Source organism: Prunus mume, linkage group LG6 (genome assembly GCF_029339155.1).
Source record: "Prunus mume cultivar Tortuosa linkage group LG6, ASM2933915v1, whole genome shotgun sequence".
Taxonomy (NCBI): Eukaryota; Viridiplantae; Streptophyta; class Magnoliopsida; order Rosales; family Rosaceae; genus Prunus; species Prunus mume.
In genome coordinates, this window is record NC_142703.1 from 14537350 (window position 1) to 14552694 (window position 15345).

General features: G+C 37.2%; 2 protein-coding genes across 3 annotated transcripts; one reads left to right on the top strand and one right to left on the bottom strand.

The window, feature by feature from the left end:
- The first annotated feature begins 6556 nt into the window (after positions 1–6556).
- Positions 6557–11516, top strand: LOC103335210 (phototropic-responsive NPH3 family protein NPY2-like). Of its 2 annotated transcripts, XM_089054080.1 has the most exons (5): positions 6557–7197; positions 7390–7442; positions 8600–8669; positions 9222–10400; positions 10642–11516. In XM_089054080.1, exons 4-5 carry the CDS (start codon positions 9360–9362, stop codon positions 11209–11211), a joined length of 1611 nt encoding a protein of 536 aa, XP_088910206.1. In that variant the 5' UTR covers positions 6557–7197; positions 7390–7442; positions 8600–8669; positions 9222–9359; the 3' UTR covers positions 11212–11516. The 2 variants fall into 2 exon arrangements, with proteins under 2 accessions (XP_088910206.1, XP_008236444.1); XM_008238222.3 differs by lacking the exon at positions 7390–7442.
- A 382-nt stretch (positions 11517–11898) lies between these two features.
- On the bottom strand, positions 11899–13692 carry LOC103335239 (putative N-acetyltransferase HLS1). Its single transcript, XM_089054081.1, has 3 exons — positions 13366–13692; positions 13050–13246; positions 11899–12870 (listed from the first exon to the last, which is right to left on the bottom strand). The coding sequence occupies exons 1-3, from the start codon at positions 13561–13563 to the stop codon at positions 12018–12020; spliced, it is 1248 nt and encodes a 415-aa protein (XP_088910207.1). The 5' UTR covers positions 13564–13692; the 3' UTR covers positions 11899–12017.
- Between the last annotated feature and the right edge of the window lie 1653 nt (positions 13693–15345).

Here is a 15345-nt window from a genome sequence, read left to right on the forward strand (position 1 = left end):
AAATCAGGATTCTAGCTGTAGAATCTAGGTCATGATGTCTGCTAATTGGCTCAAACATACAATAAATTGTACTAGTTTGGGAAAGAGACATAAAGAAAATGCAAAAACAAAAAAAAGAACAAAAAAAGAAAAGAAAAAGAAGAAGAAGCAGGGAAAAAGAGAGAAAAAAAAGAAGAGGGTGCAGAGAGTATTGAGAGCCTCTGAGACTAGCACAGAGGTAGCCTCTGCCTCTGCCTTGGCTGATACATACACAACACACAACCTTTCTATGTCACTCTTCATCATCATCATGTCTTTGTTGCCAAACCCTTTCCGTCCACAGTATCACACTATTGCCATATGTCAGAGTGTCGTCATCTGAGAGAGAGAGAGAGAGAGAGAGAGAGAGAGAGAGAGGGCCAAATAATCATTTCACTGCTATGTGTATGTACAAAGGCATTTGAATACAAGTCCATGCATGCACTTGGGCCACAAACTTTTGTGGCATGGAGTATAAACAGAGCTATTAAGTTATAATAATAATATTGTAGTTTGCATGGTTTGATTGAGAGAGCTTTCAATCCCAAATCATCATTTCCTCAATCCACAGAATCTGTTTGCCATTTGCTGTGAAGACCATAAACTAATCCCCTTAGGGTGCCTAATGGTTTTGCCTATATAAGCTAATTAATTCCCATTTGTTGCCTAATTATTTGGCCAAAATGCCTAATTAGCACTTTTTTCCACAGACAACTAGCGTACTTTTCTGCATAATTAAACATGAAAACTACTAATCATGTTAAATTAAGATAATAAGGTGGTGGCTTTCTTCTGCAAATTTGTACTCTTCCTCACTTTTTAATAGGTTGGTCCTTAATTAGCTTGGTTTTTCCAAGTGGTAAATCTCACCGGAAACATGGGAAAAGATGCTTAAGCTACTACAGTGGTGGTCCAGACCATGTTTGATTCACAAATAGTACATAGCTTAATTAGGATTAATTAGATATCAAATTAAAATCTTCTACTTTGAGGCATGCTAGCCTTTGCATTTTCAAGGGTTCATGTGTTGCAACACATGATCAAAGAGGCCAATGGTTGTGATGATTGATGATTAGGCCATCTTCAGTCATAGGGCTAAATGTAGTCTAGGGCTAAAAATTTAGCCTTTCAAAATATTAATTATTTAAAGAATAGTGTAGGGCTAAGTTTTTCCATGTCCAGTTATTCAGGGTTATATTTTAGGGTCATTCATATTTTATTATTTTGAGAAAAACTATGGTACAACACATACATTCCACAACTATGTATTGCTTAATTTAATTAAACTACAATTTCGAGACAATATTCCATGACCAAGAATTTTTTATAATTTTTTTAAACAACACTTAAAACATTTGAAAAGGTGACTACATTTATTTATTTATTTTAAGGATGGATTTCAATGGTTTGACATCATCAATGAAAAGCATATGCATGGAGCCCACAAAAAATTTGGCCTATGACTAGGGGGAGCTTCTACAATGAGGAGTTAAAGTGAGGAGGTTATTTGAGGAAACCGATCCGACCATCAAAATATTTAAAATATTTAAGTCCCATGATTTCTTTATATTTGTTGATGGTGAGATTTGACCTCCTCAAATAACCTCCTCACTTTAAACCCTCATTATAACTTTTCCGATGACTAGGTTAAAGCTGGGCTAAATGTGGCCCGGTTGGAGGGCTAAATGGCCAAATGTGGCCCTCCAAATTTTGCCAAAATTTTGTTTAGTTCATGGCTAAAGATGAGTTTTGCATTATTTTAGAGCTATATTTGGGATATAGCCCATGACTAGAGATGGCCTTAGGGTTTTGTTTTTGTCAAAACCTAATTAACTTGAATCGGAAATGTAATTAATTAAGAAAATGGATTTTTAAGTACTAGCTTATTGGTTGTCATGTGCACTGTGTTAGTTAGAATATCGATAACAATGCACCACATTTTTTTCCCCAAATCAAATGCCAAATTATTCGGTGAGTTGTAAATGGGATCACCATCTAATTAGGCCTAATGACGAAAGTACAAATTGCTAGCTAGCTGAGATTGCAATCTTTATGCACATATCTTCAACTTTAGGCATATATATATATATGTATGTATTACACTGTCCCCTATAAGGCTGGCTTTGATATCCCCTATCACTTAGATTATCCTACGTCCATCAACGATTAGTTAGTTTTATATACTAACCACTTACTTGTACATGAGTGAATGATAATCGTTGATGGATGTGCAATATCTCACAATCGATCATCAACAACTATTCAATTTTCTCTTCTAACGTATATGATTGGCGGAAAACGTTGATTAATTTGAGCTGTACAATTAGACCTCTTAACCAATGTCAATTACTCACATTGATCGCCTATCAAGCATAAGTGTTGGTTTGTCATGTCTCTTACATCGATCAACGTCTATCAGTTGCTCACACTGACACAAGTGAAGATGCTTGTCATTAGCAAAGGACAACAAGCATCTAAAAGATCATGCTAAGATTATTGCTTGAATTGTAGGGGTCTCCCATCTCCACACAAAATCGGGGCAGTAATCTTCGCCATATCAAAAGCATTTGCAAAATGAAGGAGACAACCATATCAAACAAATTCTGCCCAATTCATGTTAGAGGTCAAAGTAGGCAATAGGGGGCCCTTTTCTCAAACTATAGCATATGACCACAAGCTTTGTGATGCATATTCTATTCAAATTCTGATAATGGTTTCACATTAGGGCATGTAGGCAAGAGAGTAGGACCATATAGCAAACCATTCGCGTGACGATAAGCTGTTGACTAACATATCCTTATCGAACAACCCCCCACCACACGATGACTTTCTGCAAATTCAAACCCCCCAACCAATTGAGAATCAAGTGTTTGATAAGGAACCCTAATTTTTTATATCAGCAAATAGTATTTGTAAAGATACAACAGTCAGCACCATGTGTATTATATATATACCAAGGCAGTGAGAGAGAGAGAGAGAGAGAGAGAGAGAGAGAGAGAGAGAGAGAGAGAGGGCCTTGAAATGTGGTGGTTTGAGGTGTTTGTAAATCTAAAGAAATCTAGCACTATCATAGGGAAGTGTTGAGATGAGAATTTGATATATCCTAAGCTGAGTTTTATATTACTGAATATTATTCATGCTGATGTTTGGTGATTTCACGAGGCAAGGCAAGAGAGGCACAATATTTTTGACTTGTGAGTGAGAGATATACCGCTGTCAACCGCAAGCAATCATAACTCTAATCAATAGTTTATGCATCCTCAACTTAAGATGATATATAATTTGAGGATGAAATTATGGATTGAGATGTCCTATATACATCACAGCCTTCGTCATCTTCATTTTTATTTTTTATTTTTTATTATCCGCAAAATAAACGATATTCAAACTTAAAGACATTTTTCGGATTGATCATAGGTGCAAAAAGATCATAATAACAAAATACCAGCTACATTATTATATACATGAGCGCTCAAGGTCTAACTAGTTAGCAAGACACCGTGCTTATCACTAGTGTAGTGGAATCCATCCCACAACGTCATCCTATGATCCGAACCTATATATATGTAGTATAGAACTCAAAACGTGTTACACATCTTTGACTATACTTGATTTATACATTAAGGCTTCATAGAAGGTGGGTATGCCATGCTCATTCTATCTTATGAAGTTTCATTGAATATGCCCTTGGCGTGAAACGTAGCAGACTGAGTTGATTCCTTTAATCTTTAGCTCACATGGACCTTAGTTGGTACCAACAGCCCCATGTCACCATTTTATTAGTTTATAAATCTCTGGAGAACCTGCAGGAACATATATACAAATGAAACACACTATTCAAGACATCAAAATAAATACTACAAGTTGGAAGTTCTCTATATATAACACAACACATCCAAATCCCAAATATGTATTTTCTCTGACTTTTTAATCGAAATTTGGGATTCAAGTCACCAAAAAATTAGTTCTAAATAAGGAATTGTAACTCAAGTAGTTAAGAGTTATGTGTTTAATACATGTGTTGTATGATCACCAACTAGTTTACTAACATTTTAATACTAACATTTTGGGTAATCACCCGCAACCCTAAACCATGGTGCCGCCACCTCCAATCTTGAATCCAACTTTCACGGCCTCAACAGCTCCTCTTCTTGTTCATAGTGATGATGCGATATTATTCCACTGACTTCCTCCTCCATCTATGATGAATCTTTTCATTTTGTTTCCCATCACTGAGATTTTCTTATAAATATATAAGATTTGAGAGATTATCTCGTATTGTTTTTGACGATGCTGGACATATACATCTTGACAAAAATACTTGTTTGATTATCCTTGGGAACTTTTACTCTTGTTATTCATCTATCAATAATTTAACAGCGAATCAATAACACTGTCGATTCAACCAAGATTTCCATATGATTAAGAAAACCCATCAGCGGAATTATGATGAGCAGATTGAATCGCATCGTCACAGTAACATTCAATGAATTATGAATGGTTGGGTTCAAGATTGACGATGGGACTGACTGGTGATGCGGCACCGCGATGGTGACACTATATCGTAGCAGTGTTGCTGTGGTAATGAAAGAAGGCGTTGCGAGACTCGGCCGAAATTAGAAAATTAAATTGATTAAAAAAAATAAATCAACAAGTTAAAAGGCAAGTGACATGAACTGCCATATCATGTACAACATCAGTTGGTATTAAAATGTTGATAAACTAGTTGATGTCTGTAGCATTACTGTTTTTAAAATACGTACTTACATATATTATACGAGTATTATATGCGAAATTGCTAACTAGTCTCACATAAGGAGTTTGAAGGAGGGTTTTTGAAAAGGTCGAAAATACCGCTTGCAAGTTTTAATTTCTAGATGGAAAACTGAATGGTGTTATCGTCAGATGACATTTCTTGAATTTTGAAAAATTAAGGTGATATTTATATTAAATTTTTCTTTAAGATGAAAATTTAACATCTATTTCCTTTTTTTTGGGGTTCAATATCTTCCCAATTATCCAAAGAGCCAGTGTTCCTTTGCTGCCAACTAGAAAATATCTGGTAAAATAAATAGTAATGCCAAAATAAGTATAAAATCTATATTTTCTTAGCTGTGTAGCAAAACAAAAGGTTCAAGCCAATGTTTTTTCATGACTTTTTGAACATGACCATCACCATGAACATGAACACATGATGAGAAAAATAGCATCCATTATCCAAGTTATGGCCTTGTGGGTTTAATTTTTAGGGTCATTTAATAAGAGGAGAGTCCGCGTTATGGGGGCAGCAAGAGAAAAGCAGCAGCGTGTCAGTTTTAGCGTGCTTTACTGTGCAAGGTGGTGAGTGAGAGTGAGGTGAGTGTTAATTATGCAACCCAAAAACTCAATGAATCTCTCTCTACTTTTTGCTCACAAAAATTAAAGTAGGCAAACTAAAGAAAAACATTTTCTGTGTGCCAAAAAAGAAAAGTGGTGGTGGCTGTGCTGCTCCTGTGTGATTTTTCCTTTTTTCTTCAGTTTTTGTGACATGGGTGTACTTTGGTTTGGATTTGGAGCTCTGTAAACAGCTCATTTTCTGATGGGTGCTTTTGAGTTGTGTTTTCTCTTTTAGCCCTTTTGGTTTTTCCTGAGTTTCGTGAAAGTTTGTTTGGTGGTGGGTTTGGTTCTCAAGACTTCAATGCTTGTGCATAGAGCTAAAGACTCGCTCTTTGGTTTCGTTACTGTTACTTCCTCTGTTCCTCTGAACGCTGAAAACTCTTTCTGATTCTTCAAGCAAAAAGCTTGAAACGGTGGCGTAAGATATTGGGTGAGCTGTGCTTTGCAATTTTCTCTCTCTCTCTCTCTCTCACACACACACACACACTCTTCACTTTCTTTGGTTCTGGTTTTGTTTTTTGGATTTCTATGCTTGGTTTGGGCTGATTGCACTCAAACTTGAACTGGGTTCTTCTATTTTCAAATTGCAAGTAGATGATATTAGTTGGTACTACTGTATAGTTCTGTAGATTTGATGAATAGGTCTTGGGTTTTGTGGGGGTGTACACGGAGAGTGGCTTTTGGGGATTGTCCTTAGATTATTTGCCTATTTCTTCATGTTGGATTTTAAAGATTTTTACTTATACAGCATAATATGTATCTTGGCTTCATTATTTTATTAGATTTTCTGTGATATATTCTGGTAGATTCCTCAGATTTCAGTCCAATTTTGTATTAGTTTTTTCTGTTGGTAAGTTGATGTTTGGTTGTCCATTACTATAATAACTTTATTTTGTGATCTTTCTCATTTATTCCCATACTTTGCCCAAATAAAAAGAGATGCTTGTTGTCTACTGTTTTGGTGGTTTCTTCAACTGATACCGAGATGCTGTTTTCAGTTGCAGGATTTCAAACTTCAACGGTAAAACTAATCTATAAATTAAGTGTTAATTGATGTGTACATGTTGGGTTTGGAACTTGAAGCTTTAAAGGCGTCTAAGAGGTCTTGGTGCATGAATCTTTAATTAGCTTTTAAAAAGGAACAAAGGAACAGAGTAATCAGAAGAGAAAGATTAAGAAATAGTGGGGGAGTGTGGTGGAGTCAGATTTGTGCTTGTGAGTGTCTCTGGTGTTTGATAATTATTTAGTGTTGAGAGTCTGTTGGCTATGTCCCCTGAGCTGACTTGGTGCACCCGGACTCCGTGGGCTTTGCCGCCGACCAAGGAAACACCCTCTTCTTTGGCTCTCTTGCCATTCAAGAGAACCTTTTCTTAAAAAATTGCACAAAACCCATCTTCTCTCTCTCTCTCTCTCTCTCTCTCTCTCTCTCTTAGTCTGTCTTGGTCCCTGTCAAGATTCGGTCATACGCTGCCTTGCATACATATAACCTTCCCCTCTTTGAGATCTTTCTTTTCTCTCTCGAAGCCCAGGAAGTTGGTTGCATTCAGATATCTATATCTGGTCCCCCACTTCTGGTGTCTTCCTTTCCATTTCCAGCAACTTTTCCTCGATTGAGATGCATTATTATTGGGGATGTGTGGTGGTCAAGGTCTGAAGGATTTGATCAAGCAGTGACAGGTTGAGTGGTGAGGAAGTTTTGTTTTGGGGAAGTGAAGGAGAAGCAGATTGTTTGCTTGCCAAGATGAAGTTTATGAAACTTGGATCGAAGCCAGATTCCTTTCAGACTGATGGCAATAATGTTAGGTGAGATCTTCTAGGGCCTTCTTTATGCTCTACCTCGTTCTTCAATCATCATTTTGTATTATTTTTCTTGCTATTGTGTCTCGTGCATATCAGTTCCTATTGTATAAACCTGCCGGTATAATTTTTTGTATAATTTTTAACTGGTTTTTCTGTTCATGTTGGATAAATTTGGGTTTTTCTTCTCACGGATAGTGCCTGTGTCCACTCATTTTTGAGCAGCCATCTGGTTACCGAAAAATTGGACAGTAAATTTTTTCATCCTTTTTTCATTTCTCGTCATTTTCTCCTGCACTCGTCTTAAAATTGTTCTTATTCTATGATTTAGTATTAACTCTGCTCTCTTTTCTTTTTTCTTTGTTTTAGTACATGGAAACATAGTTCTCTTAGTGGGGCATATGAAGAGAACCTTAATTGAATCTATCACTTGCTCTATGATCAACTTTTTTTAAACCTCAGAATCATTGGTATTATGCATCTTGTTTAGTCAATATAGTATTTATTAGTGCTCTCATAGCTCTCATAAGCAGATCACCACACATTATTTGTTATTTGTTATTGGTTCTCTTAGATTAAATGAGTATATATATATATATATATATATATCTGATTTAAAAAACCAGGATAATATATAGAAAACCAATGAGAAATTATAAAGTTGTGTCAAAAGTACAGAAAATGTAGAAATGCTAATTAAATGTCTTGCAAAAGCCTTATATAGGAATGAAGGATACGAGAGAATGAATTGTATTTTTGTATCATAGCCAATCAATCTTTTGATTGAGGGAGGGCTTTAAATCCAATCTATATTTAGCCCTGTGGAAGGTATCATTTATTATGAATTGAAGCTGGTACTTTGCCATGCAACTTGGGTGGGCATACTATTGAAAAGTAAATTCAAATTACTTTCCTCGAATAAATGCAACAAGAGTCCCTGCTAACATCACTTACTGCTTTTGGCTGTCACTTATAAGCTGTTAAGGTACATGAATGGTCATTAAAAAAAACGTTGGCTATCACTTGTATTATTTTGAGTTGAGTATATATTTAGCAGTCTCTGTCATTTCATTGCTAGATCTTGAAAAGAAAAGCAAAGTATGATTAGAGTTGTTTTTCTTCATTGACATGGCATAGCTAGAACCTCAAATCTCTATTTATGACTGCTCTCATACGATAAACTATGTAGCTTTACAGCTTGGTCACTCTTGTGCATTAACAGTGACTTTAGGAAAGAAAAAGTGATGGGGTTCTGAATAAATTTTAGGAAAGAAAAAAGGTTGAGTTTCATTTGCATATTGCGAGCCTTAATTGTGTTTGTACCTAGGTCTTCCTCGCCTTTTATTTTACACTGTACCTATTATGAGGAGTCCTTACTAACACTTTAAACGGATCTCCATATATGCAGGTATGTAGCTACTGATTTGGCAACAGACATCATTGTTAATGTTGGAGATTCAAAGTTTTATCTGCATAAGGTATACTCACATTTTTCATTTTATGGTGAAATACATGGTTCCCCAGTGACATGCCTTGTATGTTGAATTTTCAAGTGGGGCGATCTATAGTCAAGAATTTGTTAGCGCTCATATTGGAAAGCAACCAGAACTAATACAGATGTGTTTAACTACCAACATTATGAGCTATATAAAAGAGGTGCAAGGCTTGTAAGAGTCATAAGAAATTATGGGTGTTCTCAACTTGTTGTTTGATAAAGATAAACGTTCAGTTTATCTTCTACAAGATATAACTAGTTGAAATATTATTTTAATACCTGCTTTGTTCATACTTGACAAATGCCTTATCACTTGATGAATTTTTATGATTTTATAGAGACTGGGAGACCATTGATTATCTAAATGTTGAGCATGATATCTATGTTAAACTCAATTGAAAGTCAAGGGATGATAAAGCGTTGGCAAACTTAACTCAACACAACTCTATTGCATCTCAAATTTTAACTGCAATCTGCTGTGTGGCTACAGATAAATGTCTTGTGATACTGATCAGAGTGATAAACTTTTATGCAGTTTCCTCTTCTATCAAAGAGTGCACGCTTGCAGAAGTTGGTTGCAAACACTAACGAATCAAACACTGGCGAAATTTACATTTCTGACATTCCAGGTGGCCCTGCTGCCTTTGAGATATGTGCCAAGTTTTGTTATGGCATGACTGTCACTCTCAATGCTTACAATGTTGTTGTGTCTCGATGTGCTGCTGAATATCTGGGAATGCATGAGTCTATTGAGAAAGGAAATCTCATTTACAAGATTGATGTCTTCCTTAGCTCCAGCATCTTCCGGAGCTGGAAGGATTCAATCATTGTTCTTCAGACTACAAAGTCTCTTTTACCAATATCTGAGGAACTAAAGTTGGTTAGCCAATGCATTGACTCTATAGCTACCAAGGCCTGTGTTGATGTTTCACAAGTTGACTGGTCCTATACCTATAATCGGAAGAAGATCCCTGAGGAAAATGGGAATGATCCAAATTGGAACGGTGTTAGAAATCGTCCAGTTCCAAAGGACTGGTGGGTTGAAGAATTGTGTGAGCTTGAGATTGATTTATACAAGCGTGTTCTAACGAATATCAAAACCAAAGCAGTACTTTCTGCTGAAGTGATAGGAGAAGCCTTGAAAGCTTATGCTTACAGAAGGTTTCCAGGTTTTAGCAAAGGTATGATCCAGGGTGGAGATATGGCAAAGCATCGATCAACAGTGGATACAATTGTCTGGCTGTTGCCTGAAGAGAAGGGTGGTGTCTCTTGTAGTTTCTTGCTCAAAATGTTAAAAGCAGCTATATTTTTGGACTCTGGAGACATGACTAAAGGAGAGCTGGTAAGGAGAATAGGGCAGCAACTGGAGGAGGCTTCTGTAAATGATCTTCTGATACGAGCAGCAGAAGGAGAACCTACAATTTATGATGTTACTGTAGTCCAAAAAATTGTTGAAGAGTTTCTAAGGCAAGATCAGAGTGCAGAGATTGAATCACTAGAAGAGCGCCATGAGCTTCAGGAGGTGAGAAGGCCGGGGATCTTGTCGGATGCTTCTAAGTTGATGGTGGCAAAACTGATAGATGGCTATCTTGCTGAAATTTCAAAGGATCCCCACCTACCCTTGTTGAAGTTTGTTGATCTTGCAGAGATGGTGAGAGGTTTCTCTCAGCCTTCTCATGATGGGCTCTACCGAGCCATTGATATGTATCTTAAGGTAAGAGCTTAGAATACATTTTATTCTTTTAATAGGCACTAGTCTTTGCATGGTGGCATGCAAGTTTTTACATGTCACTCTGCAAACAAGATGCTAAAGTGTTCTGTTTCTGTTGTATTTTAGTTTGATGCTGGATTATGTTCATTAAAAATAATTTTTTTTTTCTCCTGAGTGCTTTTGTGTTGTATTTTGTTAGTGTTGTGGTGAAGTATTTTTCACACTCTGGCCTTCTATGATGCAGGAGCACCCGGGGATCAGCAAGAGTGAGAGGAAGAGGATATGCAAGCTGATGGACTGCAAAAAGCTATCAGTTGATGCGTGTATGCATGCCGTGCAAAATGAGAGACTTCCATTGCGTGTAGTTGTGCAGGTACTGTTTTTTGAGCAAGTCAGGGCAGCTGCCTCATCAGGCAGCAGCACTCCAGACCTACCTAAAGGCATGAAGGATTTAAACAATGGGTCCCATGGGAGCTCAAGATCTGCGACAACCAACACAGAGGAGGATTGGGATGCAGTGGCCTCGGCTGAAGAGCTTAAGGCCCTAAAGGGGGAGCTAGCTTCCTTAAGGTTGAGCAGTGGTGTGGGAGGGAGTGAGAAGAATGGAGATGGCAAAGGCAGTGTTGACAAGGCGGCAGTCAGTAAAATGAGAGGGTTACTTAAGTCAAAGAAGAAAGTTTTTGCAAAGCTTTGGTCAAGCAAAGGGGTACAAGGTGAGAATAGTGGTTCTGATTCATCTGAAAGCCTTGGTTCTGCTAATCCTGAAGAGGCTAAATCCACACCTTCCAGAAATAGGAGGCATTCGGTTTCTTAGTAGAACTAATTGGCACAGAAAGAGGTTGGAAATTATCGGGTTTCTCTCTCTATGATCTTAGCAACTTAAAAAAGACTTGGTGGTCTATTACTTGAGCAAAAGTGAAGTACATATAGTTTGGAAGAAGGGTTTTTGTTGTACTTGCAGAAAAAAATCACAGGTTGTGAGAAAATGATTACCTAGAGAATGTAACTGGTGATGCAATTGTCAAGAGTTCAAACTCTCACACCTAAATGTTCACTTGTCAAAATCTTTTATAAGATGTTTTGGTATGTCTAGTAAGAAAACATTTCTCTCTTTACATATAGGAAATTGTTCAGTGGTGAGCTTTAGCAGGCATGTCTTATGCTGGTTTCACAATATAAAATGCCCAATTCCATAAAGAAAATTGCCATACACCAAATCTTTTCAACTTTTTTCCCAACTCTCTCACATGACATGAAACTCCTGAAATTATGGAACCTTATTTTAGGTCCCGCTTTTGGACTCAAATATTAAAAAAAGTGGATTAAACAAAATTTAGACCTACAGATACAAAACAGTTCACTCAATTATACTACCATTACTAGGCTGGAGAGGTCATGTGAGACTCCTGAAATTATGGAACCTTATTTTAGGTCCCACTTTTGGACTCAAATATTAGAAAAAGTCGATTAAACAAAATTTAGACCTACAGATACAAAACAGTTCACTCAATTATACTTCCATTACTAGGCTGGAGAAAAGGTTGCTAGTATTCCCCTAAAACTACAATATTAACACTAAAACTACAAAATTTGCCTCTTTTTTTTTTGTTGGTCATTGTTCTAAAACTCTCTTGGATCAACAAAAATTGAAAGCCCAGGAGGAGATTTGGTCCAGTCTCCAATAGGCCCATCACTATAATCCTGCACTAGTCTCTTGATGCACCACATATCCTCGGCGCATGATAGTGTTTTCCAGTGTGGTATTGCTAACCTCAACGGTTCTTGACTTGCCACCTCAGTCGCCACCACCCCACAACCCAATTCCCTAGCCATGTTATGCGCGTGGCCACAAAGCGCTTCCACCATCTTTCCCGCGCGTGGGCCCTGTCCTCCCAAACCATAGAGAAAAACCAACCCAAAAGGCCTAAAAACCTCAGGTACCGAAGGGATCCTCAGCCAAGGTATTGCCCTGTCCACCACGCGCGTGGCCTTCGCCGCAAAACGCCGTGCAAGCGACGCGCCTTTGATTTCCAAAGTGAAAACCTCCTTACAATTCCATGCACTTAAAACTGCCCATGACTCAGGCGGTTCAAACAGAAACTCGGCCAAACCAGGCCACGAAAACCCGGTTGGGACTGCCAAAAAGGTGCCAAGATTGAGCTTGTTTTTCACAACCCTATCAATGTCCTGTGGGAAAAACTCGGTGGTGCAAAATCGGGAGCGGTAGAGAGCCTCGGCTTCTGGAGGGCTGAGTTTGATGATGGTGACTCGGTTGTGAGTTTTGACACGGTGAGCAAATACTGGTTGGACCAAAATTGAAGGGGTACGAAACTTAGTGTAGTGGCATTTTTTAGTGAAGAGGTTGAGGGAAGGCATGTTGTCATTTTCAGTTGCCATGTATGAATACTCTGCTCCATTTCTTGTAAACCATTCCTCCATTTGATTAACAAGCTTCAACCCAATACCTCTTCGCCTGCAGAAGATCATAAGCCATACCAAATTAAATTAAACTAAATTTTGTCAAAATCAAGTAATTGCTAAAAGCAACTATTTATGTCATATTTTGTAACATGTTACATGTAGTCACATTTTTATTCGTGATGTGGTCAATATATGTGCATTATTTGAATATATATATATATATATATGTACCTATGTGAATGAGAAACTCGTAAGCCGAGAATATAAGCGAGTTTGGTGCAAATGGGTTCGAGTTTGGGATCAGAATCTTCATTGCTAGAGTTTGCAATTCCATTGTTACTTCTTATGAGCTTTTTGCCACAAGTAACGATTTTGATGCAGCCCCTAATGATCCCAACGATTTCTTTGTCAGGACCCATTTCAGCCACCTGATTAATATTATAACCACAAAACAAACCCCATTAAAGACCAATTAACAAGGTAATAAAAGTGAAAAATAAAAACAACGAAAATGGAATTTAATTATGCTTTACACACACACACACACCAGCATGAGGAAGGAGGGTGAGTTTCGAATCCTGCAAATTGGGTCACCCAAAAGATCAGTAAAGAGAGACATTTTGCCAGATGAAGAACCACCAACTTCACACTTCCTCTCCAGCTCTTCCACACTTCTCGTGTCCTTGTTCAAGTCCAACTCTCTAATCACCAACAAGCCTTCCCCTGCCTCTCCCATAATAACCATGATTAGTCACTAATCACACACTCTAATTAACCCACAACGCTAATGAGCATGGAAATGTAGAGCTTATTATATAGTTATAGCCGCAATGGATAGCTATAAATATTTGGTTGATGGTTCCTCTTCTTTTCCTCTTTTTTTTTTCTGAGAGAAAATTTATAATGATGGGATTTTGAATTATGGGTACGGATTAAGTTGGGTAATCATTGGATTAGTGGAAGAGATAGAGCTGTTACGCTGCTTTTAAATTAAATCATTGCTTGGTTCTTGGGCTCATTAATTTTTTTTTTTTTTTAGGTTTTAATTCATCGGTTAGAGGGAGGGGCTTATAATGAAGGGACACCTGGAGAGGAAGAGAGTTAGTGGAAATGGCGGCTCTGTGTCTGCGCAAAACTTTTCCTATTTTAACGTAATTATTAATTTACTTTGGAAGTTGCGCTGCAATTAAGCTCCCACTAATCCACGATTATGGTGCTCTATCATTTATTTGTTAATCTCTACAATTTATTTATTTATTTATTTTTATGAACATGAGTGAGTTAGTGAGACCACAAAATTGCCCAACTCAGAGCTCGACATTCAAATCCAGTTGACGTTTGGGGCTCAAGGCTTTAGGCCTCTTGGACTTAGGCATGAAGAGGAAGGGCCCATTTGAGACAATGACAGCTTGAAAGAAAGTGAGTCCAATGGTTAGAAGCCCAGTTAGTAGATTTGCGTATGATATGCGTATATATGTATTTTTTGAAAACATTTCTTTTTTGTCGTACGAAAGCAAACCTATTTTATGTATGCATACATATATATACTCCACGAATAATAGACGTCTTTTCGTATATTTTGCAGTAACACACGTAGTATTTACGTATTTTATCAATGTTTTTTCCACATACTATTGAGACATGGAGCAGTCCAAGGGAAGGTAAAACATAAAATGCATTGTTGAGTTTTTCTTTGTAAGAGTTTTTATTTTATTTTTTAATCATGCCTCAATTACCACAAATTCCTAACTCGACTCTACAACAAATTGGGGTAAAAAAACATTCCGGACATTTAAGCATTTATTCTAAATAAAATAACAATGTATTTCTCAAATAAGATGGACCTTAACACAAATTCGTTGAGTTTTTAATAAGAATGAACCACATGACACTAGTTATTTTATTTGGTTTGGTTGTTGGTTTTGGTGTAAAGCAGATCAAATCGGACAGTGTCCACCCCTAATTGACTCTATCAAAAATTTAGAAAAATAAAAAAAGTCCAAACTCGGCCAAGAAAAACCATATCTCAAAACTCAACAAATCCAACAAAGTTGCAATTATCTCAAAACCCTGAATCTCCTCCTTCTCCCAAATCTAATTCTCAACAAGATTGACATTAATTCACCGTTGAATTTGTAATAAGAATGAACAATTTAAAATATAGAAGTTGCTAATTAGGATATAATTTTGCTAATTTTTTAATTAATCAAGCTATACCTAGGTAGGGAACCATTGACAGCAAAAGTCAACCACTCCCAGCATAAACAAAACCGCTCAAAATCTGATTTCTCCAACAAATAGCTTCGAAACGACCGTCATGATCCCATTAGCTTTCCCCAGAATCTATTTTCCACATCTGGATTTTGTTTCTTTCCTTTCTTTCTTTTTTTGGTGGTGACAAAAATTTTCTGTTAAAATGAATGAATGAAGAAAATCAAAGATTGCGTCTGAAGAAGGGGGCACATCATGTGTGTGCCGCGGCTAGTAGTTATCCGAGTTATATTAGTAAATTAAGCACATCTTAGCA